Source organism: Telopea speciosissima, chromosome 4, assembly GCF_018873765.1.
Source record: "Telopea speciosissima isolate NSW1024214 ecotype Mountain lineage chromosome 4, Tspe_v1, whole genome shotgun sequence".
NCBI lineage: Eukaryota > Viridiplantae > Streptophyta > Magnoliopsida > Proteales > Proteaceae > Telopea > Telopea speciosissima.
In genome coordinates this window covers 6,976,716-7,004,207 of record NC_057919.1, presented here as the reverse complement: position 1 = coordinate 7,004,207, position 27,492 = coordinate 6,976,716, and the positions used below count along the sequence as shown (strand labels likewise).

Here is a 27,492-nt window from a genome sequence, read left to right as displayed (position 1 = left end):
CGTGGTCGTGGTCGTGCGGGAAGACAAGGGTGTAGTGGTGGCGGCAGCAATGGTGAATGGTGATGGTTTAGTACCTTAAATATAATTTGTCAAACATTGGGTACCCAACTTATAATTTTATCAAACATTAGGTACCTTAAGTATCATTTATCCATTTTTTATTTAAATAACTACTAGGGTAAAATCAACATTTTAACTTTGGATGATAACCCTGCTTAACGTGAAGGGGAAGGTTGCCATTTTGACCAAGTTTGGTAAGTCCATGACGTATTGAATACTTAGAGGGGGTGTCTGTGAAATTTTCCCTAACTTTTTTATCAATGATTTTTTCAAACAGACCATAAACAAAATGAAAAATGATACCAAAAAGACCCTAACACATTCTCACAATTATTTTTCACACATTACAGACTCGTGCGATTACACTAAATAACTAAGAGTTCCAAACACCTATGAAGTAGATCAAGAAGCTTCCAAAGAGCAAATAAGTTTTATACAAAGTCAAAAGATCCTAATTTCCTAAAACAACAAAACTAAATGAGAAGACAAAATGTGAGTGAAAACGAAAGGGAAGGGGCAAACAGTGCTTGCCTTCCAAAACCAATGGGGAGCAAGCACCAATTTTGCGGGAAGAAAATGGGCAAGTTATTTATAACTTTAGACGCGTGCCATGCTGTTGAATGAAGATGCTGACATTACAGAGAGAACATCGGTCACCGAAGCCATGGAACTCAAAGCTGCCTTTAGGATATCCTGTGGACATCCAGGCTTCACAATGCTTCTTACCTGAGAAAGGAAATGAGAGCACATGAAAAGAAAAATCAATAAGCATAGAACAAGGAGTTGAGAGCTAAATATGATTATACTGCATTATCTTGCAATGGAAAAGTGGAAATTAATGTGGAACAAGGTGTTTCACAGTTCATCAAAGATGAAACTTAGTCAGTTTGCTTTTGAAACCCACAAACTGATAGGATTCAGAGGAAAATGATGCAACAGAGGTAAGAAGCAGAGCACCTTCTCAAGATATTCTTGCAGTTTCTTGATCCGGCCCATGTAATCTTGATCTTCAACACACAGTGTGACAGTCTTGGCATCAGAACCTGGACCATCAAATTGAAGTGGCCCAGGGTTTCTGTAGACATCATCCAATAAAAATTTTGTTGCATTTTGTCTCAGCAACCTGTAACCAATAGTTTCCACATCCATCATCAATTCAATAATAGTCAAAAGAACTTCAAAACTAAAACTAGGATGAATTATATTGTTGCTGAACATCATCAAAAAGCTTTTATAATTCAGATATTCATACATGTTGATTATTGATTTTCTTGCCAATTTTTAGCAGTGTCTAGCTTTCATGTTTACTCTGTTGAGATCAGGGTCTCTATTATACTGCTGTTCCCTGATAGATACCTAATGGCACTTCTACTCCCGATCATTACTGAAATTACAACCCTAAGGATCCTGCACTAAGAGGCAGGTAGGAAGCTAACACGTCAAAACAGGACGTTGGCACCACTATACATTAATATTATTAGTAATGTAATCCTAGATAAGTAGAAGATCTACTAGGAGCCAGGCAGATCAAACCCTCACAAAGGTGCTGGCTGATTGGGGCAGATTGGGGTATTTTAGGTCAAATCTAGGGTAAGGTTTATGAGAATGGGGTTAAATCTTATATGGTTTTAATGGGCAGGTTTAGGGGAAGTTAATAGGGTAGGTTTGAACAAGGTTTAAACAAAATTTAAAATTTTCAAAAACTAGGGTTAGGGTTTCAGGTTTTGGGTTTTAAGAAAACAATTGAAATTAGGGTTTAGGGTTTAGGATGACAATTTGGGGAGGGGCTTTGGATCGAGTGTCCTAGGCAATGAGGAGGTGATTCGACTAAAGTTTGGTTAGGTTTTGATGGCTAAAAGTGATAGATCAGTAATTCTAGGGTTTTGGGTTAATGGAGGTGGAAGGGGGAATTAGGGTTTAAGAGCTGAGATGGGCTTGGGGCTAAGGTCGAGTGAAGGGAATTAGGTAAGGCTACTGTGGTTTAAATTTGGAGGAAAACTGATGGTAAAATTGGGCTGGACAGCTTAGTGAATATTTAGGGTTTGTAGGGATCGATGGGAATTAATGGAGGAATGAAGCTGTAGGTGGTTTAGGGTTAAGGAACTGAAATAAAATAAAATAAAAAGGGTGTTAGGGTTGGCTGTAGAAGGTTAGGAGAAGGGGATGACTGAATTTATTAATCAATTTACTGGATTAAGCAGATCTTCAATGGCAGCTTGAAGAAAACACCTTGAAGAATGACCTCCCGAACTACAAGATGCAAACTGTCACTGGAGATCCACCAGCCCTTCACCTTGATGTTACTCACAAGGCAAACTCATGTAGAGCTCAACAGCAGTAGCAATGGCAGCAGCAAACGAATTATATTTTTGTAAAAACTGAATTGTGGGTGAGCCTCCCACAATTTCTCTATTAATACTAGAAGGTCATAGGCCAAATCCTAATCTACACAAAACACTCCCTCACTAAATCGTGGAGGGGTGGACCTAAATTAAAACAACTTAAAATTAAAGAGTTAAAAGACTTATCTACCCCTAATAACTTAAAATAAAAGAGACTAACTTAAATTAGTCCAACTTAAATTGAACCAATTGGATGCAACCAATTTGAACTGGTTCAATTAATAACTTAAAATAAAACTAAGTACAAAACTAATCCAAGGCTCCTACTATGACCCTATGCCTAGGGTGGTTTCTTCAACTCGAGGAGGCCTGGAGCTACATCAATTAGCTACAAAGAATGCACTGCACTGCTAGACAATTTGACAGTAACCTACAATCAGTCTGTATTTAGCCCTGTTACACCATTACAAAAGATTTGGGCAAACACTGTATGATATGATGACTAGGTATTATGAAACACTGGTAGTAGCTGCACGCTCCTCAGATGGTGCACAGCTGACCCTGTGGTTGACATCATACAAGGGGAGTCCCACATTTCAATTCAAAGAACCATATTTTAAAAACAAAAAGAATTAATTACATCTAGAATTCTTTCTTCTCCTTATAGTAAACCTCATTATTACCAAGAAGACAACCCATAAATCATGGCAATAGGAACATACTCATATGCTTTGCCTTTCAAATCAATAGAAGCAGGATTAACAGCAGGTTTTCCGACTGAAGCAGCCCCCGGACCACGTGCCCATTGCTTTACGGTCATCATTGCCTAAATTAATCAAAAATTGTCAAACATAATTTTCCACCAATTCTGAAAAATAGCAAGAAAAGATTACCCAAAAGTTCAGCTACACTAGCACGAACAAAAGTAAAAACACCAAGAACCATTTCAAAAGGACAACCGTAATTGGAGCAGCACCGCATCGCCACTTGTTCACTGGATTTTTCAGGTTGGTTACAGTTGCCATGTAACCATTCAAACCACCTGCAAGAATGTGATAACAAATGTGCCCAAGAACCTGCATGAAACGGATCATTACAAACGGATCAAAAGCAATAACAAGCAAACTGAAAAGGGAACACAAATCAGACATACATAGGCATAGTCACAGTCAAATTTTGATGGTAAAGATCCTCGAGCCTGATAGCCAAAGAAGTGGCAGATTGCGTTGAATTTCTTCCCCTTATATGTGCCTTCTTTCTGTTCAGGTGACCCCAAAAGTCAGTTTGCCAGAACATTTAAATGTCAAAACAGAACAATAATGCAGTCACATTTAGGATACATTATGCATACTGGTGCTTGTGTGACGTGGATTCCAGTTGACTGACGTAGAGGTATGCTTTCAGGTCATTTTGAATGCAGGTAATATACCAAGTTCGAAGGGTGGGTTTGCATTTACTTATCAAAATTTCTTTCATCATCAGCTTCTAGAATGACTTGCAGCCTATCTTATTATAAATTGTTCATTGATCTTTGAAATGGAAACGGAGATGTAAGAGAGAATAAAAAATGGCAGAATTAGATTTTAGTTTTTTATGCTAAGCACATGCCTACAATATGACAGTTTTATCTCAAGAACTTTCAATCAGAAAGAGAACAGGAAAATAAACATCCATACACACACACACACAGTTTTGATCAAGTGGAACCCACCAAACGCTTGTTCATTTCTGCCTCCACCAAATGTGCTAGAAGTTTCTCTGTCTCAATCTAAAGAAGAAAACAGAAGGCAGAAAAGTCATGAAAAAGTACACGATTCTGTTCATGGTGTAACATCAAGATCTCAATTTCCCATACCTGAGATAATTGTGCAGAGTCATCTGATTCAGGATGGAGAAGCAGCTGCACCAAAAAATCTCTTATACTCAGATGAGCATCATTACAAATTAGGATTTTGATAAAACACAGAAGATCTCTCAATCAATGGAACATTGAGAGAGAAGTGAGACCTGTTTCTTAATAAAAGGTGGCAGGAATTCAAACAGGGCAGATGCCCAAGGTGAAAGTTGTGAAGAAATGTTATCAACAGAAACGCCTTGCCTGTGCAAACCATGAATTTCCTGGTGGTTATCACAAATATACTATGTTAGACGAATCTAGAGAACAAGTTATCAGCTCCTATATCTGCTTTAGAAGGGGGGGAAAAAAAGTTTCCTTAGGTGAAACCTCAGGAAAAAGGTGCAGCTTGTTTCAGTCATAGACTACCTGCAAGAGAGCATACACTTCAGGAATGCTTTCTATAAGCCCCTCAGGCAGGAGAATCACTCCATGGTACTTCTCTGGTCCAAAAAGAAAGTTATCAATTGATAATAATAATGGTTACTTTTACTAGCAAGATTTAATTTAGCCCCTCAAATCCAACCTTGCTCAGCCCTCGCTTGAACTGCATCGCAAATTTGTCTTGTCAGGTCAAAAAGAGTGAGCTTCGATGCAGCCACCTCCTCACCAAGGATGACCTGTGAAAAGTTCCAGAAAATCAAGTGTTAATTCATAACTTGTACTCTTATAGATGCTTAGTACTGAATAAACAAAAGTTGAAGTCAAATAGGGAAAGCTGACCATATTTGGATGTGACTGGAGAGTACACTCCAGGGCAACATGTGATGCCTTCCGACCCATAAGTCGGATAAAATAATAATACTGCAAGAATAAAAGATCAAATTAGTGATAAAGAAATAACAGAATTCACATATTAGAAACACAAAATAATAATAATAATAACTTTACAAGCTTCCGACAAAATAGGAAGGAGGTACCGACATAAAATAAGCAACTATTAGGAAATTTCACAATTTTTCCAGGACCCACAGCTGACTGATAATTTGACATTGCAAATTTCTAAACTTTCTGGGCCAAAAGTGCAAGGACAAAAAGGTAAAAAAACCGGACAGGAAAACAAAAAATGGATCCAAAACCATTGGACCAACAACCAGTGGACTACAGTTCTAGCTTTTCTAGACAGATCCAAAACCATTGTTTGCAACCATGAAAATACCGATCATGGTATTTGTAGTTTTCTTCATGATCTGCTAAGTACAATCAATTCTTTCATAAACAAAAGTAAGTTTACAGAACAAAAGTAGAGAATAAAAATGATTGTACAAGGAAAGATTTTGAATAGACAAATTATGTAAACTACCTTCTCGGCAGAGAGAGCATCAGTGCAGACATTGCTGATGAGCTGGGAATTGACCTGAAACAGGGAAATTTAACTATCTCTAAGAATTGTGGGAGTTGCAAGTAATATGAATACAACTATAGAGAAAAGAAAGGGTGGGGAAGAGAAACTGCATTCCCCTATCGGTATTTCATTTCATTTTTGCTTCTGCATTTAATCATTCAAACACTTGGAACTACAAATGAAATACCAACATCACTTAACGAATAGATCAGGTAAAATTGAGAACAAGCTCCAAATATGTAAAAGGCCATCGTTTAAGAACTATATGGATGCACAAATGGTTCAAGTGGTCCCGCATGAAGAATTCCTTCCAGGAAACACTAACCCAATCATAAGATATTGAGATCAAATAAAATCCTGGCATTGATTCATCAGAGCATAGGATTCACAAATATTTTCCTGAAAAAATTATGAGAATAAAACATAAAAGAATTAAGGAAATAGAACATGCTGAAATGTTGTAGGATCCATCATTTAACAGAGTATAAGCTTAGTAGGAACACCTGACCCCAAAAAAAAATCAGGGGGGGGGGGTGTTTGAGCCAGGTTTATTGAGTGTTTTTATTTTTCCTCCTTTTGGGGATAGGGGAGTCTAGTAATATATAGGAGCCAAATTATCCAAATCACACAAAAAGATTCATTTAGGTCCTTATCTGCAAGTAAAAGTAAAAGAGAACCTAGGAATGGTTTAAGTCAAGAAATTTATATTCAGATCAATTATTGTGAGAAGATAATAACAAAAAAAAAATTACAGCTAATAAACTTTGTTGCAAGATCAAAAGAAATAGAGTACAGAACTAATTCTACGACAACAAGGCCAAAGGCCAGCACCTCTATAGAGAGCCACTCAATCAGATAACGACCCATATACGAAGATTCCCTATCCACTGTTCCTTGGCTAACTCGCCTGCTAGGGAGTTTGCTGGTCTGAATGATCCCACATTCAGAAGATCAAGAATAACATTCAAATACTAAGGTTCATATTTTGTTCCCGGGATTGAACTGGTCGCTGTCTCATTCCAGGATCCAATACAAATTTACAAGGTAGGAATTCAAAAAGAACAATCAGAGATTGTCAGGGCCTTGGATTAAGAAACAGAGGCGTAAAAGCAGAATAGAAATCGATAATTGGAGTTATACATTCATCTGGAATTTCCATCATGACCATAGATTGTCAGGGCCTTGGAATAAGAATCAGGGGTGTAGAAAACAAAATAGAAGTAGATAATTAGAGTTATACATTCATGCAGGTTTTGAATGTCCGCCGAAGACAATCAACATTAGCTTACCCATGTTAACCCTAAAAGTCATTTTTCAGCCTGACAAGAACATAGGAGATATGATTAATACCTTACCCATGTTAACCCTTAAAGTCATTTTTCAGCCTGACAAGAACATACGAGATATGATTAATACCTTACATATTGTATCAAAACCAACATTAGTTTCAACGAATTGGTTTCTAAGATCTCCATTCAAAGTAACCGGCACTCCAATCACCTGCAAAACCCAAAAATTACAATAATTTAGATAAGGTGGAGCCAGAAGGGAGTACCGAAAAACAAACAGAAAATTGACAATTAACATACCAAACATATTCTAAATACAGTTCACCCAAAGTTTAAAAAACAGAAAAGCTGATTGTCAACTAAGCCCATATAATCATGTAACCCATGTTACATTGAAACCTAAAGAGGTACAACAAGGACTTTGAATATGCAATCATGTAACAAAACTGAAAAGATGGTATTCATCCCGAAAAACATCCCATGAGTGTACCTTTGTCAGGCATTTGGCTTCTGCAAATGTTTCAGCAAGCTGAGCAGCATCAGTGTTTGATGTAACACCTGTAAAAGATGCAACTATTTAAGCACAATGAACTCCAAGTTTCTAATTGCTAGTGCTTACTATAACCACTGGATCTACCTCCAATAATTACAAGGCCATCTAATTTCAAAGCTTTGCATGCATTTAACGAGGCAGTAACTTGCTCAGTTGTTCTTATCTGATCCTTTGTCCGACCCAGCAAATCATAACCACCTTACAAGCACATAAAGAAAATTAACTTTCTCTGATACATTAGATATTTGGTCAACCTTATTGAAAAAAGAAAGTCAATAAAGATGTCACCATGTAATGGAAAATAGAGGTACCAATATGTTACTATGTTACTTTAAGAATCAAAAGCTACCTTGGTTTTTGTATGAAGAAAGAATATCATCAGTGATTTCCAGAGTTTTTTGTGCAAATAAACCTTCAGTCCCCCCTGTCACAAACAATGGAAACGGATGGGTGTTACTGGAAAAGGTACAAATTTCTTAAATGTGATTCCCTTTCGTATGAATTCTGGATGACCAAAGTCCATCATTCTCAAAAAGAATGGATGATTATTGTCCACAAATTGCAGGATAACAAAATATATGCTATGATTTTGCAATTTCATCGAAGCAGCCTCTCCGTAAAGCGGGGGTAAGGCTGCATACATTTTCCCCTCCCAGACCCTGCAATCGTGGGAGCCTCGTGCACTGGGATGCTCTTTAATAATGCTACCATACATGAGAAACCAATAGTAATAATTAAGTAGACAGTAAGAGAATAAAAACATGACCTCATGGCAATGCACAACACCAGGCTGGTAATCAGATTAGTAGAAAACATGAGAACTTCCTAACAATTAACAAGTGATATTTCATGTTGGACGGTCCTAATCTAAAACAAATCGTTTCAAAACTTTTTAACCCCATACACAAAAAGTGGACATAAATATAAAACACCAAAAGACATGCACCAAACTCCGATAAAGAGAATTTTCACTCACCAAGAAATCCAAGCAAAGAGCTCTTAGGGTTGTGAATTTTAAGTGCACTATGAAGGCCCCATATGACATTGTGCCCTCCAGGTGATTGTCTCCCACAAAAGACAACTCCCACCCTGTAAGAAATCACTTAATGTTTTAGTCCCAGACCGATCGCCACCAATAATAATATCGCACAATAAAGTATGCACCAATTACTACTAATTTCAATGCTACAAAATATAAATGAACAATTAAGAATTATAGAAACTATTATAATGCTAAGAAAATAGGCAGACAGAAGAAACTGATTCCTTTCATAATTGTGGTAGATTTACGAAGTTTCTTTATCAAAAAAAAGTAACATATTCAATCAAGCAAAATGATATCTATTACTAGATCTTAATGTAAGTGAATCCGAATGAATATATTACTTCAATAAAAGGGGGGAGGGGAGGATCAATGGATGTAAGACCAAAATCCAAGGCAATAAAAAACTAAAATCGTAATTAATTTTTCTCAGTAACAGAACCATTAATTCTGAATATCCCATATCAACAATGATCACCAAACACAAAACTAATTGGATGATGTAAATATTCCATAACGACAATAACCACTGAACACAAACCTGAATGGAGGATGCTCTGTAATGATCTGGGCGTCAGGGACTTGGACATTTGCCCTTAGAAAGTGAGCCAAGGGTTGACCATATGTGTGTGGAAAAGACCTGCTAATGGTGTGAGCACCAGAGGGATCTGAAGCAGTAGTTGAATCGCCAAATTCTACCCTGACTGTAGTACCCTGTCATTAGGAGTATGCCAAGCAAATTCAATGATCTCATCTAATTTAACAAAACAGAAACAAACTCGAGAAAAAAAATAAAACCACAAAAATAAAAAACACCAAACCAGTCAATACAATAAAGTTATTGCGATGTCTGTCAGGTAATATAAGTCAAAAAGGAGACACATTTGTCAACCACATTGCCAGCATAAAACATAGATTTAGATAATTTTGTTTGGGAATTACTACATAAATTTTGAACTTGGGTGGCCAGTGAGAATATTTTAGTATCTTTCTTTGAGCAAAAAGGAAGGCAATTTTTTTGACAATTTAATATGGTGGACAAGTCAATTTCACAACTTATAAGTAGGAGAAGTAAAGAACCAGCTGGGCATAACATAGCATCATCCATAGTAGTCAGTACCGTTCCATACATAAAGGTAAGAAAACAAAGGAAGTGTACTGCAGGAAAGAGCTCGCTTGGATAATGTGGAATAAATAAACAGGCAAAGGAGAGGGACAAGTAAACAATCTCACTAGTGCAGGTGTATCACAAAAGACTTATCAGAGAGTACAAGTTCAGTCTAAGAATAAGCAAATTATTTGAGAAATAAATATGTTCCCTCCATTGCAAGTTTGCAACCTTCCATTTCTATGAAAAGACTCTTTGTTTGCATCAATTGGAATGATTGATATCTTCCAATAATCATTTTTTTCCCTTCAGCTATATAATTTAGTGAAGCATATGTGGAACTTAGTGGATCTGAAGAACAAGAATTATGTAGACAAAATAAAGTGAACGATTAAGGCTCTTAAACTTCAGAAAGCAGTAGTAAAATTCAATTAAACAACTATAAGAGATGTCAAACAAAACAGCAACGGAAAAAAATGTGGTTACTTATTAACCATTCTGTCGATTGGAACGCAACTGTAGACCAACCAAAAGAAATCGAGTTAGTGAGAAGACCGAGAATGGCAACAAAAATCTCAGAACTACCAAACAGGGTAAAAGATAACACTGATCTAGGTATAGCGTACTTCATATCTGCTCCTTGGAACGTATCACTCGCCCAAAACAAAATCACTGACCACTTAACAACAATTACATGTAAATGATTTCAAATCAGTTCACAGAAGCAACGTATCATGCGATCCATGAAAGGATAAAAAATAAGGCAGTAAAACAAGCAATCCAATTCTTCAATTCAGAAAGAAATGTAGCATTCAAGCATAAGTTCTAGTCAGATCAAAAGGATTGGCTTGGACCGCACGAATGAAACATACAAAGAGATCGAGAGAAGATTTAGAGTAGAAACATAGATTACGAAAAAACAAAAGAACCTAGTTGTAGTAGTAGATAGATGTAAAAAAAAAAAAAGACCTGAAGACATGGAGGAAGCTCTGGTTCGTAGAGAGCGCGGTGTTTTTGCAGATCTGAGAGTTCTCTGGGAATGCCGAAATCTGAGTCCATTGCTCGTAGTTCGTTTTGCTCTATTTCACTCTGTTTCTCTTTCCCCCTATGTGCATTTAACAACGGATTTTATACTAGTGGGCGTCACTATCTAAATTCTTGGCTGTCGAGTCTGAGTGCTATCAGCTCCGAGAAATTTACGACTTGGCCATTCATAATGACTAGAATACCCCTGCAATTTATGGCGAAGCACGGAGCGACAAGCTTTACGGATATGCTGGATTTAATATACAAATTTACCAAAAATAAAAAAGATTGGATATCATATACGAAAACTCCGCTTGCAAAGAACGTGCATGGTGGTGGGTGAGGTGTCAATCGGTGAGGTTCTGGTTATTTAATTTGATTGCGATGTTATATTTTGTTAAAGTAAAATTCAAATCAAACGGGATAGAAATCAGTTAAAATTATAATCGTTTTGCATACGATTCGATTTTATCGGTTTTTATTTGATTTTCATTATTCGATTTATAATCGATTTACATGCGGTTTGTGTAGTGTCGTTTTGAGAATTAGTAATGAAGACATTCTTAGTTTTTAAGGCCTTTATATTCCTGTTTTCTCCATTCTCTCCCGGTCTCCCTCACTCTTCATATTTCCCATGCCTATATGATAAAAAAAAATTTCATCTTTAACCGTCGTTCTATTCTTTTCTTATTTTTTGTTTTTTCATTTTTTTTCTTCTTTACTCTCACATGATAAATAAATTATTTATTTTATTAGAAAGTAAGGTTTAGTTAATCCATTTTAACATCATACATCATTTTCAATTCATACTTGAACAAATATAATACATAGTTAATCCATTATATTTTACTTATTTTATGTTTCAAGAGTGATACAATAATTATGTTTATTAAATTAATTAATCCGATTGATGCATGGACTAGTATTTGAGTCAGAGGTACCTGTCTCTATTCAGTTTCTAATTCGATTTTGAGATGCAAATCAAAATCGAACTGGTAAGAGAACCTACAAAATCAAAGCCGGATCATTTTTTTGTGGTGTGGTTCAGTTCAATCGTAAACGATCGATTCCAGTTCCAATATTGGATTCCGATTTCATTTTGGCACCCTTAGGTGGTCCAAGGCCAAAGTACAGTTAATTCAACTCTGATTTTCAGTACAATTTCCATTAATTAGGATATAATATGTACAAAGCGAAACTTTTTTCAGAACTTAAAAAATAAATCTTACTAAATCGATTTGGTTTCAATACAAACTTGTCAGTACTTTATTCGATTTTGTTGGATTAACTTCTTTAATTTGCACGAGATTTCAATTTATAGCTTTAAAGAAGCATGACATAGACAAAGAAAAAACAAAAATACATAATTGAAAGAGAAAAATGAGAAGTTTATAGTCGAAAACAAAGGCTATAAGAAATTAAATGAAAACTGAAATCTTAGAAGTTGTATTTTAACCTTTTAAAATTTAATACGATTTAGATTGGATTCAATTCAAATTGATAATTTTCAGCTGAAATTTTAAATCTAAATGGAACCATTTTTTCAATTTAATTTGACTCGATTTCTAGAGACCAATTTCGATTGCAGACCCACACAAGTAGTACTGTAGACTCTGTAGTTGAAGAGGGGTAGTTTCCGTGAAATAATGTCGACGATTTTCGTCAAACTCACCCGAGTTTCAGCGTCTGCCGTCCGTTTCTGTCAAAAGAAAAAACGTTTAGTTACTCAGTGTGCCGTCCAATGAGTCAAATAGAAAGTGAACTGTTTTCAGCAATTCTTCGTCAGGAGGAGTGACACGGGATGGATGAAGGATATTTTCGTAATTTAGACTTCAAACCCACAGGCTTATCGAACCAAATCATCGATCATGGATCCACCAAACACACCAGACTCATCAAAAAAATTTCCTTGCATTAGGTTATCTCGGCGCGGTTTCTTCGGCTGGAGCCCCACCACACCAGGCGCTTAAAAGTTTAGTTCTTAGTTCATCAGCTTGGAGTGTTGTACTACTTGGATCGTGATCCTCTGCTGCCGGACAGCCGTGCCTGCCGGCGTGTAACCTCACATAGGCAGGGGTAAAATGACCTCTCCATCCACTGCCCGGGTGGATCTGCACCTATTTGTGTGAGGCCGCACAGTTGCCTGGCAGCAGAGGATCCAAATGGTTATCAGACTGGGATTTGGTATAGGCTTTTAGTGTTTTACCGCATCACGAATACGGACTTGGATCTTGTCAATCCGGGCAGCGTGCAGCCGTGTGCAGTGCCTGGGATTGAATAGGCGCTTTTACCACCTTACCCCCTACCCAACGCCCTACCCGAGCAGGTGTAAGGCGGTCAAAGCGCCTACTCAATCCCAGGCACTGCACAAGTGTTGCACGATACCCGGATTGACAGGATCTTTTTCCCACGAATACAGGATATGTGGTAGGTCCCACATTTTATATATGAGCCTAAGGGTGATGGTTGATGATGAAATTCTCTGACCTTATTGGTGCCAGATTTAAATATATGGAATTAAAAACCACAATGGTATGATCCATGGGATATTCGGAATGGAGTTGGAGTTGGAGCTGGTCCTGGGCCAGGAATTTGCTAACAAAAGAGACAGGTGGGGTACTACACCACATTATCTTCTCTATGTACATATTAAGTTGTAAAAATAGCTATGTGAAGGAGTAGTTTCCGACGGCCATGAATGATGGTTATGTTTGGAATGCAAAAAAAAAAATAAAACAAAAGGGAGGGTAGGGTGGGGTGGGGTTGGGGGGGGAGGGGGAGGGGGAGGGGGGATACGGAAAGGAGAAATGGGGCATCCACGATTCATAAATTGGGAAGTGCAGTTTTGGTATTTGGATGGACCTGATCTTCTACGGCACCATGGGTAGAGCGGCTTGAGCGGTTCACATACAGGTCGCCCTGCAATGACCGTCTTGCCCTTGCCCGAGCACCTTGCCCGAGCGGGGGTAAGACGGTCATTGCAGGACACCCTGTTTGTGCGCCGCTCAGGGCAGGGCACCGTAGACGATCTTGATTGATTTGGATGAGGCTTTTATCCCCATTCAAAGGTTTTGTATAAAATTGTGTGTCATGCATAGCTGTGCACAAAACCTTCCATCAAGAGAGAGAGAAAGAAAGATAATCACTCGTGGAGGAGGAAACCACTAAAGAAACTCCATCGCCTTGCTCAATCTTTTTTCGTTTTTTAAGTATAATTAAATTATTGGATCGAGTTTCTCTCTACCCATGGTGAACTCACTAAAAAACGGGAATAAGTATCAGGAGGGTATTTTGGAACATACTAAACCCTAAGAGGGGTTTCCGTCCTCTATGGGTGGAGGAAAACTTTATCATTAATTATTTAGTCTAATAACTCAAAACGCTAGAAGGAAAACGATTTTTTTAAAATGCAAATGTCACTATTGAATTCAATGGTCAACAATTTAGATGACTGATCAGTTTCTAAACATTCTAAAATGCCCTTAGTACCTCATGTAGTATTCATGAAATTGATAAAGGAATTCGCCTGCGAGTGATGTAATGATTATCAAATATTTTCCTTGTGGACAAGTCCTAGAGATATTTTCTCATAAGAAGCAATAATTAAAAAAATAAATAAATTCTCGTGTTACTATCGAATTCAATGGTCAACAATTTAGAGTTTCGTTACTAAAATACCCTTACGTACCTTATGTATTTGTGAAAGAAAGGAGTTTCATTTCACCCATGGTGAAGGAAAAATGTATTTTTAAAATAAGTTGAAAGTGACTTATCATGATGTAATTTTCATTATATATGTGAAATGACAATTATCCTCATAGTATATATTTTTTGAAATAAGATAATAGGCCAAAAAAAAAAAAAAAAAAAAAAAAAACAAAAAGATTACAACTTCTTAGTTTACCTACTTGGTTACAATAAGATGTATGTAACCAAGATTGGTAACAATAAGATTTAACCTTATTTTTTTACACCTTGCCTTATTTTCAAAGTCAATTTTAGTCATGATAAAAAAAGTTTCCAAAAACTATCATTGTCCATGTGAAATAATAAGGTTACCTCTGCAATTCATGTAACATAATTAAGTGGTCCTCTTACTCCTATGCAAACAAATTTTTGCCAATAAATATTGATTTCCAACAATCTTTAAAATGTATTTTTCATATCAATAATTTTTTTGATTGCTTGATGGATTCCTTTGCATGGAAAACAGTTTCCAGCTATGGGTATTAATTGTTTTGATTTTTGGATGGTATGATTCATAGAAAATGGTCTACTCTTATTGTTCTTGTACTCATTTGCTGGGAGACCTACCCATTGATTGTGATGGGACCAATTTTTCTATCCCTTGGCGTATGTAGCCATTACACAAAGACTCCAATCTGTTTAAATGACAACCTAATGGTTATCAACAGTCTTAATGGGACCAATCTTTCTATCCCTTGGCGCATCTCTCATATTCTTGATGATTACCTTAGAATATCATATCATCATGCCTTCACCAAGTCTCTTTTTCACACACGACCAGATAAGGAAATTTCGTGTCTGATGCATTGGCCTCTTATGTCGTTCTTTCCTTTGGTAGTTTTTTTTTTGGAGTCGTCCTCCATCTTTTTGTTAGCGTTTTTTTTTTCTGATGCTTGTTGTACTCACCTCCCTCAAGATTTTTATCAATAAATTTCCTTTCAACCAAAAAAACAGTTCTACTCAGCTATGAAATATTTTAAGGGAAACAGGTCGCTTTTTTGTAATCCCATTAACTATTTTTTGGATGAAAAGATAATAGAGACATCTACAAAATTCTTTACGGTATCTTATAGCAAAGTGGGATATCCTAGACACCAAATGAGTTATAGTCCCATCAGCTATTGTTAAGGATTCAAGTTGACCAATAATATATATTCATGTGGATTAATTGTTTTTTTCAGTACCAACCGGGGTTTTAAAACAAGGAATCCGAATCTGAATCGGGTCATTAATTTTGACTTGATTCTGAACCATAGAAACCCAGTGTGAATCGGTCTCTCTCGAAAAGGTAGAATAGGATCCGGCTTGGCTTATTCTGATTTGATTCGACTGATTCTTACAATTCCAATCTTCAAAACAACTGTACCAACGACACAAAATCCAGATCCAACTGGAAATTTCTATCTAATTTGCTAATTCAATTTCCCATTGGTGCAGTGTTGTCTCCTTAGCAACTGCGTGCAAACGCAATGCAATTCATGCTTCCATGAACTTGGTGATTCTTGTGTAGTATTGTAAAATTGGAGAAAACCCACTTTGAGGTTCTCTTACCAGAGAGCATAGACGAGCAAACCAATGAGTGCTATGAAACTGTTTTGTATGAAGAGAGTAGTGTGAAAAAAGCCGTGTATGCTAACACTCCCATGTGTCTTATCTCTATCCTCCTCAAAACAAGGGACAGAAATATCTTTTCCACCAGGGAGGAGCAAGACAGACTCATGGGAGTGCTGAAATGCGCCACTTTCTGGAACAATTCCTTTTTCTCAACAAAAAGAAAAAGGACAAAAAGAAGATTGCCAAGCTACAATCTTTTGCTATCCAAGTTAATTCGCTTTGTCTTTTACATGTACAACTGTGTCTGGTTGCCTAATTTTGCTACGTATCATATATGGGGCTGTCAATTCGGGATTGCATTGGATTGATCTGGGCATTTGCACAGCTAGGTAATTTGGAACTTGGAAGATGTTGAGTAACCTTACAGGTTAGAAATATAGTCAGGCATTGAACCCGCAAGGATGGTAATTAAGACTTACGATCATAACTTGGGGTTGGCTGGCACATTGCGTCTGATGCCAAGAGTTTTTAATCATGGCAAGTAGTTTGCTTAGTGGAGCTGAATAGTTATTATCATTTCCACCAGCCATTAAAGCTATTATTATAGCTTTCTTACCATCAGCCATTAAAGCTGTTATTATAACTTTCTTACCATCAGCCATTAAATCGGTTATTATAGATTTCTTAATGCAGCAAAGGGATGCTTATGCTCTCAGATTGAACATTAAGTGCATTTGATTTTTCCCCTTTTGATAACCATTCCGTTCCTATTTCCCTGATTAATTGATTTTTTTCTGATTTCATAACTTTTGGGAATAAGAGGGTATTTGGCCCCCAACTGGTGCAGGATCAGTACATTGTTGTCTTGTGTTGTAGTGCCTGCATTAGCGTGTGGGCCAATAAGAGCGTATGCAGGGGGAATTAACATGGATGTCATTTTCTATTTCTTTTGGGGGTTGGTTTGTTGTTGTTGGTTTTGTTAGGCGGTACTTTCGCATGCTCATGGTCCTGTCTCTCTCGGTACCCAAGAGCCATGCAACCGGGTAGCATTCCTTTTTCCTAATTTTTTTGGTAAGGCTGTGAGGGGACCATTGCAGAGTTGTGTGTCCCCTTGCATCAACATGGAGTCGAATGCGAGAGTGCACATGGGACATCTAATGGGTGGGTGTTTTTATTTCATGGTGGTGTTCGATGATCATTTACCTCTTCTGGAAAACTCAATGCCACAAAGCTTGAGTTCTCCAATCTATATTCTCCACTGGTTCTCTATCAAAATATAGAAACAGAAAAGTAGTGTTGGGGGAGGGGGAGGGGAGGAAGAAATCACTCACACCATAAGGGGGGAAAGAGGGGAAGGTAAAGGTATCAACAAATAAGTCGCACCAAAACGGCAAAGGAATCTGGAATGGCCTTCATCTTCGTCCTTGTGGCCTTGCATCGCCTACTCTTAAGGAACAGTTGCGACATCGGTAAATCTAATCTCTCGTTTCCTGCTGCTCTTAGAGTCACGATTTCCTGAATCTGATTGATCCTTCCTTCGTCTCTTGGTGCGGACTCTCCCAGACTCAAGTGCGGCAGTGCCGGCAGAGAGAACAGGCACATGATGCCCAGAAACCAAAGCAGGGAACCCAACAGCAGGGATTCTGCCAAAACACCCACATCCAACAACATCATCAGTTAATTAAATGCATTAGTTAAGCACTTAAATTCGTAGGCGAGAAACCAGTCTGCAATTCACATGGCGAAGCTTCGATTCGATGCAGTAAAGCTACAAACTAGAGTGACACGTATGCGAATGAAATGGAAGGGAGGGAAGGAGGATTCAAGATTCATACCCAATAAGAGTACGGCAGACTCCTGCTTGGCCATGGCACCAGAAACCTTGTTCTGCAAGCTAATGTGGAGAGCTTGGTTCTCTGCAATATAGCATTGTAACAAGCGATCCAATCTCCTGCACTCCCCTTCAAGGTATTTGCTCTTCAATTCGAGATCTCTTACATAAATCTTTTTCCTCTCTCTTGATCTCAGTGCAGCATCTTTATTCCTCAGCTGCCTGGAAAAGTAGAACAACATCCCAGAAAGAAAAAGAGAGGGTATTCATAAAGCCATAATCACCATTGAAGAGAGAAGAATTTAAAAAACTTAAATACATAATACATGGGAAAAACTCTAAAAATTTCAATTTTTTGAGGTGTGAATTGAAGTTGATGAAAATCAGAATCAACAAGGACAAAGAGAACAATGGAAACACGACAATAACACTATCGGAAAGAAACCTATTATGTACAACCAATTGAGCAGAATGAAATTTAAGAAATAAAACGTTGGGGTTATCACTTTGTATTCTTCCAAGAGGAACCCTACTACTGAGAAAAAACATCACTGTTTAGACTAATCATACCTTTTGCGTTTCTTGCTCATCGGATCGTCCCCTTCCCCTTCCCCTTCCCCTTCCTTGGCCAGAGAATCATCAAACTTTTCATTCTCCTGGTTATCATCGGAGACATTGGCTTCCGGAGTTGAAGTGTCCTCGTCTGAAACCCGTGCTTCACAAGATTGATCAGGAGATGCATCGAGTACATCAGAGAAGAAATCCTGACAAAACTCCTCCGGGTTCTCCACGCAGGACTCTGTATCGTCCTTCATCAGCAGCTCCTCGAGCTCGTCCATCCACGGTGAAACACTACACGGAGAAGGAATCGAGTTCTCTTCAACTGAATCGCCTACCAATGGATTAGTGACCATGGGGAGATCATCCATAAACAGCGTTAGATCGTCGGGAATGTTTTCGAACATGGTTTGGATCTGACTGAAGAAGTCATCTGTTTGTGTCTCTCCATCATCCATGGATAATTTGGATAATAAGGGTTTAAAGATTTGGATTATTTACAGAGATCGGAGAGAAGGAGATTGAGACGGAGAATGATTTGGATGAAATTGGCTGATTTAACAATTTGGACTATTTAAAACAGGAAGAGACGAAAGTCACGAAACTAGCGTTTCTTCGTCCGTAAGGAAACGAAAAGTCCCCTTTATTTATTTAAATTTTTTATTTTTTATTTAATTGAAAAGGAAAGGTTATCGAGGTTTTGTTGTCATTGAACCAATAGAAACACGTTTTGGGATATATAGACCAATCAAATATTTCTTTTCATTTTTATTTAGTGCGTGAGTCAATGTGAGAGGTGATTACGCGTTTGGGTACGCACGTAACTTTGCTCCCAAGCTATTAGAAATGCTTGTTGAGTCCAAGTCCAACCCAAATCCTGTTTTTACTAGTGTCTGGTCCAAGTTGCGCACTAATCCTCAGCAGAACCGTTCAAAACTCCAACCCAACCCACATTTCTGCCTTTGGAGAGTGAGTCGCACAGATCAAGGTATCGGTATTGTTCCGCCCGAAACTCTGTCATTATTGAGTGTGTGAAATTACTAGTTAGGGTTTATTTGTTGAGTCGTATAAAAAAAGTTGAAAGGTATCATATTTGATATTGTCGTATAAGTTGTAATTTTCTTTTTTTTTTTTTTTTTTTTTGGTTGAAAGAAAGATTCATTGAAAATCAGAGTCATTACAAGCAGTGGCCTCTTTCTCACAGAGATTTAGAAGCCACAGAGTGGAAACGCCAATCCATCGGTGACTCAACCGACAGGCCGACAGGGGTGCCGACCGGGCCAAGGAGTCTGCAACCACATTAGACGACCTTGGAATAAAACAAAAAAGACAGTCAACAAAAGAGCTTTGAAGCTGAAGAATATCAAAGCCCACAGCATCAATTTCATAGTCGAAGCTTCTTGAATTCAATTGTTGAATCAGGCTTAAGCAATCCGACTCCACCACAATATGAGATAAATGGAGTTTAGCCGCTTGAAGAAGACCCGTTCTAATAGCAAGCGCTTCAGCGTAAAGACTAGAATCACAGGAGGTACCTGAAGAAAATGCATGTATAAGAATCCCCCGATGATCCCTGATGATGACCCCTAAACTTCCTTTACCAGAATTTTTAACCCATGCTGCATCACAGTTGATTTTAAAGAAAGGCTCATTAGGGGAAGTCCAAGAATGGGAAGAAGGAAAATTTTTCTCTTCAACTTCAATAGAGACTGAGGGAGGTTTGCAAACCACCAAAGAGAATTCTTGATGAGCTTTCTCAGCCATGGAAATAACTTGCTGTGGTGAACATTGCTTATTGTTGAAAATCAAATCGTTACGCACCTTCCAAATGAACCAAAGTAAGAAAGAGGTCAGGGAGAATCGTTCTTGAGCCAGCTTTTTATCCCTGCTAAAAATAGGATTCCAACACTGCAACCAATCGCTCATCTTATTGAAAGTAGGCATAGAGGTTAAGTGAGATAAGGATGAGCCAAACCAAACGGCTCTAGCAAAGGGACATGTAAGGAGCGTGTGACCAACTGTTTCCAAACTTTCCCCACATCTGAAGCAAGCCGGATTAATAGGAATTTTCCTGGCCATGAAACCTTCTCCAACCGCAATAAGATGAGCGATTGCACCTAATAAGTTGTAATTTTCTTTTCAACATATTTTCACTTCCCCTAATCGGGAAAAGTTTTCATACACGATTGTGTAAGCATGCACAATCGTATCCCTTCTCACAAAGAATTGGATAAGTCACAAATCCCCACCCATTAATTAATGCCTTGAAACTCTCACCCTCTCACATACACGGGTGGTATATGAAAACTTTCCCCTAACCTAAATTATCAAGATCATATACAAACATGAAACTAAATACAAAAACCAAAACCAATTCGAAATGTGTCATCTCTCCTTTAAGTTTTGATTTACTTTGCAATCAATTTTCTTTTTAGGGCAAATTTCACGGATATCTCCTATAACTATTCGAAAAGGCAAGTACACCTTAAATTTTATCAAAATAACACAAATTATCCTTATTTTATATTTTTATTTCAACTTAATTCATTCCGTTAGGTGCAGTTAAGTGGCTGTCAACTCTTTTATAATAGTGAAATTACCTTTACCATAGGGTGAACTTCCTATTATACCCTTAAGGGTAACACCCTAAATCTCATTCTCTCTGTTTATCGTTTTCACCGGGTGGCGTAAGAAACAAGAGCAGTGTCGTCATCCCAAGTCCAAAACCATGGCCGATAACCTGGTGGAGGTAGAGGGCATGGGTACGCCCCTTGGGGTGGATACCCATACCTTGCCACCGACTGAGGATATCCAGTTGGCGGTAGATACGCTCCTTGCAGCGGCGGCGGATAAGGTGGATAACCAGCGGCCCCTTAAAAAAAAAAAAAAAAAATGCGGTAACGAACAGATGGAAATGCAGAAAACGGATGTCGAACAATTGGATTAACCTTGATCTGTATCTACAATATTCAAATTGAAGCACATGCTGACAGCCACATGTAGATTCCCTAATCATTGTAGAAGAAGAGCTTTATGGGGTTGGGTCAGACTAGGAAACCATTTGTTCGTACCATGTCATCAATACGATATTGGCACAATATCGGACTTGGTTACTTGCAAAACCATTATTTAATGCCCAACACGAACGATACGATACCAATATCTCAAACCATGCATTTCATAGAGGGGAGGAGAGAGACATATGGGAGCATTAACTTAAACCATGCTCCCAGACAAAAAACATTTTCTCTATATGTTATTCCCTTTCCTTTTCTTGTTTTTTTTTTTTTTTTTTTTTTTGGGGGGGCGGGTTAATGCACGCTTGATTTATATTTCGTTATTGAGAGCTGTTTCAAACACACTTGTACTAGGAACCTTACTTCCCCGCTTTATATATCAACAAATGCCATTACAGTAGGTTGGATGGACCCAAATTTAATGAAAACCTTAGCTATGAGAGAATGCACAAACCTTATTTTGGTTTATATTAATTATGTTGCCATCCATCAACACTAGTTAACCCATCCACCCGGTTAGTTTCTTGTGCCTTGTTCTACACTGTTCCAGTCTGGCATTGGGTCTAGAACTCAAAATCATGTATGCTATAAGCCAATCCACCTGATCAAAAGAAACTTTGGCATAAATATGGAGTAACCTCTTCATAGAGGCAGACATTCAAAAACAATGCTTCAATATTTTGACTCAACAAGAAAGTTTTCCTCCAAGCTTTTCACCATAATCGAAGTTTTTCAACTAAGATTTTCAAGTACTCCACAATTACTGAGTCAGACGACAAAAATTTTATTGGGTAATAGCCCAGACACCAGTTTGAACCTCCATACTAGTAAAATTGCAATATTGAGTATACATAAAAAATGCCACAAAAACTTGGCAATCTAGTTCAAAAAACAATTAGCAAAAAACCAAACTTCAAAATGTTCCTGAATAAACATAAATGCAAACCTTCTCAATCTTTTATACCCCTGATGATCCCTCTGGATCTGACCAAATCAGTATCTCAAATTCTCAATCAACTATTTAATTCTATGGGTAAGGAAAGTGACTCAACATCGACCCATCAGTTCCATACTACTTCAGGAAATTAGATACCCTGAAGCTTGATGAGTGCATTCCCAAGGCTCCCATCCCACAAGTGCCTGAATAGAATATGACTAATTTCAAGGGCATTCCAATCAACCAAGGAGTGAGAAGAGCTAACTTTCAGACTAATGAAATTCTCTGTTTCAAAGATCAGGAGGGCAGAAATATAATAAACATACATGACATGTTTTGATTCACAAAGTTCATGTTTTGTTTCCTCAAAGAACCACATAAAAGAAACAGGAGGAAAATTAAGAGAATGACTGAAAACAAATAACTTCGGTAAGTAACAGTAAAGAACTAAAATGCATAGATAAAAGAAAATAAATTCCCACAAAAAAGAGAGGAAGGGAAAATAGATTTCTGAGGTGACAGAAGAGGAGGGGAAGACATCTACTTTAAAGAATAACCAAACTCCTCCACCTAATTTTACTGAATCTTATATATAATAAGTCATTATTTCATAAGACCTCTCTTATGCGAGATCACAAGTACTTGAGGTCAGACTGTAGGAGGCAAGGAAAAAGATCCTCTCCAACTCCAGCTCCTCTCCAACCATCCATCCAACGGTAGGGAGGACTTGGACATGCATGCCCAAGTGTTGGGATGTGTGTCCAAGTCCTCCCCCAACTGTTGGATGGGTGGTTGAAGAGGAGTTGGACACACAAGAAATAGTAGGCAGTGGCCTAGCCAATACATTAATCCCATCAATCTGAATCAGGGTGGTTCATAAAACAAGAAAACTCCAACGGAATTTTCTTTGCCTTTCCTCAAAGGAATGAGTATATTAGTACCAGATTGGTTCAGCCAACAATTTGAAATGTATGAACAACAGATGACAATGTGAAAAGCATCTCAAGCATAACTTGTCTAACCAGTTTTCAGCAAAGCTAAAGATGATGGAGCCTACTAAAATTCTGAAATAAAAAAAAATGGTAAAGCAGATGAATTCAGTGAGTGTTTGAAATGTCCAGAAAAAAAAAAAGACACAACTTATAGTGCTAAAAACACAAAAAAGCATAACTTTTTCTTGTTTCCAGCAAAGTTTAAAATGACGAGTATGAAAATTATAGTTAACGACCATAGAGGAGTGAGATGTTTGACTGATATCGAGTACAATAAGGGACTTCGAAAACAGTGAACTAGGGCAAAGAGGGAAAAAGCAGTGAAAAATTTTTACAAAGACTCCATGGCTAGGTCACACTAAGAATTAAAAAAGTTGTAAAAACTGCACAAAGGCATATGCTATCCCACAAAACCTATCTAGACCCAACATAAGATAATGGTAAGAAATATAGGCAGTAGAAACTAGAAAGCAAGCAGCACCATGAATTCTTTACATAACATCCTCCACCAGAACCTAAGTGGCAAGGAAAACGATTATTTCAATCAATAAATTGGTGTAATTAACATAAATATAAAACAATGAAAACATATACTCATACTTGGGAATATGATTTAATATTCTATTACATATATAAACAAGAACAGAAAAATATGACAAAGATCACACAGACTCGGGAGAATCAAATAGGTTCACTATCATTGGCATTATATCCTGGTCCGATATATGTAAGAAAAAATTTAGGACTGCCTGGATTCAACTTGATATATTTTTATTGTCATTTCAACACTGGCTTCTTTCATCAATAATGAGCACTATATCAAACAAACACCATACTGACCTATCCCCCCCCCCCCCCCCCGCAAGAAGTGGATCAGACATGCATACTGGCACCCCTGTCATGGATTATGGAACAAAATCAAGAGAAGTTAATAGGAAGTCCAAAAAATTTATAATTATAATCAGGTTTTAGGATCTGATGTCATTCTCGAAGTCAATAAGTTTTAGTGTCGCACACAATTCAAAGAAGTACCTGAGAAACCAAAATGGTAATAGACTGGGAACTGGCATACACAATGCCAAGATGGAGTAAGAAATATCAAAAGATGGGCAAGGATATAGAGCGAAGTCCATGACAAATATATCCACTGAGAAACATGTTTCCAAGGTGTTCCCCAAGTATTACCAGGGCATCCGGATTCTAAAAATGTTAAAAGGTCAGAAAAAATAAAGCAATTGGGGAAATACTAACGAAGTAAGTGACATGGCACCACTAGGATGGGGAGAGCTAGTAACCCCACAACTATATTTGTCTGAACCATCTACGACACTACCCAGGCAAAGTCCACCCCAAACCCCCCAAACTTAGTCCCTAAAGAAGCATAGGACACTTTTTTCTAAGCATCAAACTTAAAAAAAAAAAAATGCTAGGTACACAGACTGAGCCATGGGACAGAATTAGTACTTGAGATGCGCTCCATTTTCTTCATGACATCCTCAAGAAGCATAAAATTTAAATTATTTTGACAGATTTCTATAGAGCACCTCCCAGTGATCTAGAATGAGACTTGACATGGTGATGATAGGTACCCAAAAAAAATGGTAAGACACCAAAGGTGGAAATTCCAAAGAAAAAGGCAAACTCATCCTGATTCTGAAATCTTTACAGACTCATGCCCTTGGAGATCTCCATTGAATTTTATACAGTGGATTTTCCCTTGTACTCTATTGATCTTTCATGAGATAAATTTATAAATATTCGACTTGACTCAACTCAACAAAGCCTTATTCCAACTAAATTGGTTTTACAATTTACACGTCAGAAAAAAGACATGATGATTTGATTAGAAGAAACGATTCATTGAAAAACAAATGAAAGATAAGATGCACAAGTGCACAAAAGAAAACGAACGTAAAGCTTTCAATTCTAGCATAATATAATGGTGAAAAGGCACAAAACATAGAAACTAAGTACTTATTTTTCACTCCCAAACTATTTCTAATAACCAAATCCTAATAACAGCTACCTATTTCTCATTCACCACCCCAAAAGACTCCAGTTTTGGTCCAGGTTCAAGAAGCATAACAAAGACTGCTAGGCCTCAACTCATTACCAATTATCGAACAATGACAATAAGAGCTCCTCCTTATCCTATTGAATTCTCTGTAGAGAGAAATAGCCACTGATCAACCGTCAAAATGAAGTTACCGCTGATTCTCTTCCCTCTCCCTATTCCATTGTTCGATCCTTGCTCTCCGTTCCTCACTCCCTTCCCTAACCGGGCTTGTGGTTCGCCTCTGACTCCCATGCCGTCGCCTTCCCCCATCACTGTCGTATCTTCCATACCTGTCCGCACTCTGGCGACCATTCCTGTAGTACCGATCACGGTAGTCTTCACGCCTATCTGATTCCTTACGGGAGTATGGACTTGGACTTCGGCTTCGACTCCGGCTCCCCCTTGACTGACGATACCTTCCAAAGAGCTTCCTCCTCAAATCCCTTGAAATCTGCTTCACATGCATGAAATTACAGTATCCCCCTCTATTGCAGCTGTTCTCCTCAAACTGCCGGCAAGTTGCTTCACGGAAATCAGTCACCGGAGAGAAATCAACAATGATTGGGCGACCAGAATAGAAGCGCCCCTGCAGTGCCCCCAAAGCTGCAGCTGCTTGGTCTTCCTCCTTGAACTGGACGTATACGTTACCAACCATGTGATCCGCAAGGTTGTCACAGATGTTCAAACTCTCTATCTCACCGAATTTGTTGAGCTCCTCAAAGATGTCCTCATAGAAGTCTTCAAAGTGTTCCTGGATCTTCCGAGGGTCGATGGGCTGTCCTTGGGGATCAACACCAGGGGTGATCATGTCAGGCCGTTGGTACATGTTTGCTAGAAGGAGAGTTGGGGAAATGGTGGGCCGGTTGTGAATACGAGAGCATCTATCACCATGGCGGCATGCACCAATCTTGAAATAAAAGGGGCAATTCACTCTGTCCTTTTCTGTGCCGAAGATAGAAGCTAAATGCTCCGCCATGAAGATGAACGAAAGCAAACAGCAGCCCTAAGGCCCAATAAGCAAAGAATATGGCTTGGTTTCCAAAGGCTATGCCTCGATTTCTACTGATCTCAACCTGCTACAACCCAAAATGAAAACCCTTGTTTGCAAATCCCGGATAAGCGTGAAGGGAAGAGAAAGAAAATGAAGGTACTCTAGAGGACGGGAAAAAAAACGAGACACAACAACTATCCTACAAAACCCTAATTTACAGACATAAGAAGAAACAAATATATGTATATATCGATCTATTCTATCGAATTTAAAGTGCAGTCTCTGCATAAATTGAAGACGAAGAAAATGACAAATGAAAAACACTAACTCGCAGAAGAAACCATTAACATGATAAATCTATGTCCAAATAAGGATGCAAAACAAACTGACCTAGCTTCGCTGTCCTGGATTGATTTCGGAACCCCGAGAAGTTAGAGGAAAGAACCTTCTAGAGTTTCGCCATGGAAATACAGAAGGAACGACACATGAAGCTAATGAAAAGCGGTCCGACATTTAAGGGGCGTGGTTCGTGGTAGAGCTTATTAAACCGCGGCCGAACCAGTTTAGAGACGAAGGTTAGCAGTTAGCTAATGGGCCCATTCCTTCACCTATCATATCGCTCAATCAATTCCGACTTGATAAACGGTGTCAAAAATCAAATCGATCCGGCTGAACTGATTGGAACGTATCAGACCAAATTGTTGTTGGTTATATTCTATACCTTTTATATATATAAACCTACATGAATAAGTAATTAAAGTGTGGTGGGCTCCATTGGATATAACCTATCTAACTTAAAACGTTAGTCTTTTCTATAAATACTAGTTGGAGACAACTACATTATTTCAAATTTGATATGTAGGATGTATTGCTTTAAGCATCCTTATGCTAAAATCTAAAACTCTAGCAATTGTATCGATTTATTGGTTTTGAATTTTTTGAACCCAATGAAAGATTGAAACAAAAAAATTAGATCAATCCGGTTGAACTGATCGGAACCTCTCAAACCAAATTGTATTAGTTCATTGGTTTTGGTTTTTAGAACCCAATGAAAGATCGAAACCAAAAAAATCAATAAAAGATCGGTGCTTACAATAGACCAAAAAGAGATCATTAAAAGAAATCATAACGTATCTAAAAAAACCGGACA

General features: G+C 38.0%; 3 protein-coding genes across 5 annotated transcripts; all 3 read right to left on the bottom strand.

Moving 5' to 3' along the window:
- Positions 1–424: 424 nt before the first annotated feature.
- Positions 425–10,758, bottom strand: LOC122658805 (pyrophosphate--fructose 6-phosphate 1-phosphotransferase subunit alpha). Its single transcript, XM_043853926.1, has 19 exons — positions 10,603–10,758; positions 9,067–9,239; positions 8,460–8,572; positions 7,833–7,907; positions 7,568–7,681; positions 7,421–7,488; positions 7,058–7,141; positions 5,600–5,653; positions 5,020–5,100; positions 4,823–4,916; positions 4,666–4,739; positions 4,410–4,520; positions 4,258–4,302; positions 4,114–4,170; positions 3,556–3,660; positions 3,362–3,478; positions 3,125–3,228; positions 1,018–1,183; positions 425–786 (listed from the first exon to the last, which is right to left on the bottom strand). Exons 1-19 carry the CDS (start codon positions 10,690–10,692, stop codon positions 658–660), a joined length of 1,854 nt encoding a protein of 617 aa, XP_043709861.1. The 5' UTR covers positions 10,693–10,758; the 3' UTR covers positions 425–657.
- Positions 10,759–17,289: 6,531 nt separating this feature from the next.
- LOC122657325 (bZIP transcription factor 60) lies at positions 17,290–18,879 on the bottom strand. The gene is made up of 3 exons (XM_043851994.1): positions 18,362–18,879; positions 17,796–18,013; positions 17,290–17,603 (listed from the first exon to the last, which is right to left on the bottom strand). Exons 1-3 carry the CDS (start codon positions 18,805–18,807, stop codon positions 17,326–17,328), a joined length of 942 nt encoding a protein of 313 aa, XP_043707929.1. The 5' UTR covers positions 18,808–18,879; the 3' UTR covers positions 17,290–17,325.
- Positions 18,880–25,189: 6,310 nt separating this feature from the next.
- LOC122660347 (splicing factor U2af small subunit B-like) lies at positions 25,190–26,871 on the bottom strand. Of its 3 annotated transcripts, none has more exons than XM_043855607.1 (2): positions 26,733–26,871; positions 25,190–26,424 (listed from the first exon to the last, which is right to left on the bottom strand). In XM_043855607.1, exon 2 carries the CDS (start codon positions 26,325–26,327, stop codon positions 25,500–25,502), a length of 828 nt encoding a protein of 275 aa, XP_043711542.1. In that variant the 5' UTR covers positions 26,328–26,424; positions 26,733–26,871; the 3' UTR covers positions 25,190–25,499. The 3 variants fall into 3 exon arrangements, with proteins under 3 accessions (XP_043711542.1, XP_043711543.1, XP_043711544.1); XM_043855608.1 differs by having other exon boundaries at positions 25,190–26,427; positions 26,733–26,840; XM_043855609.1 differs by having other exon boundaries at positions 25,190–26,350; positions 26,732–26,832.
- Positions 26,872–27,492: the final 621 nt, after the last annotated feature.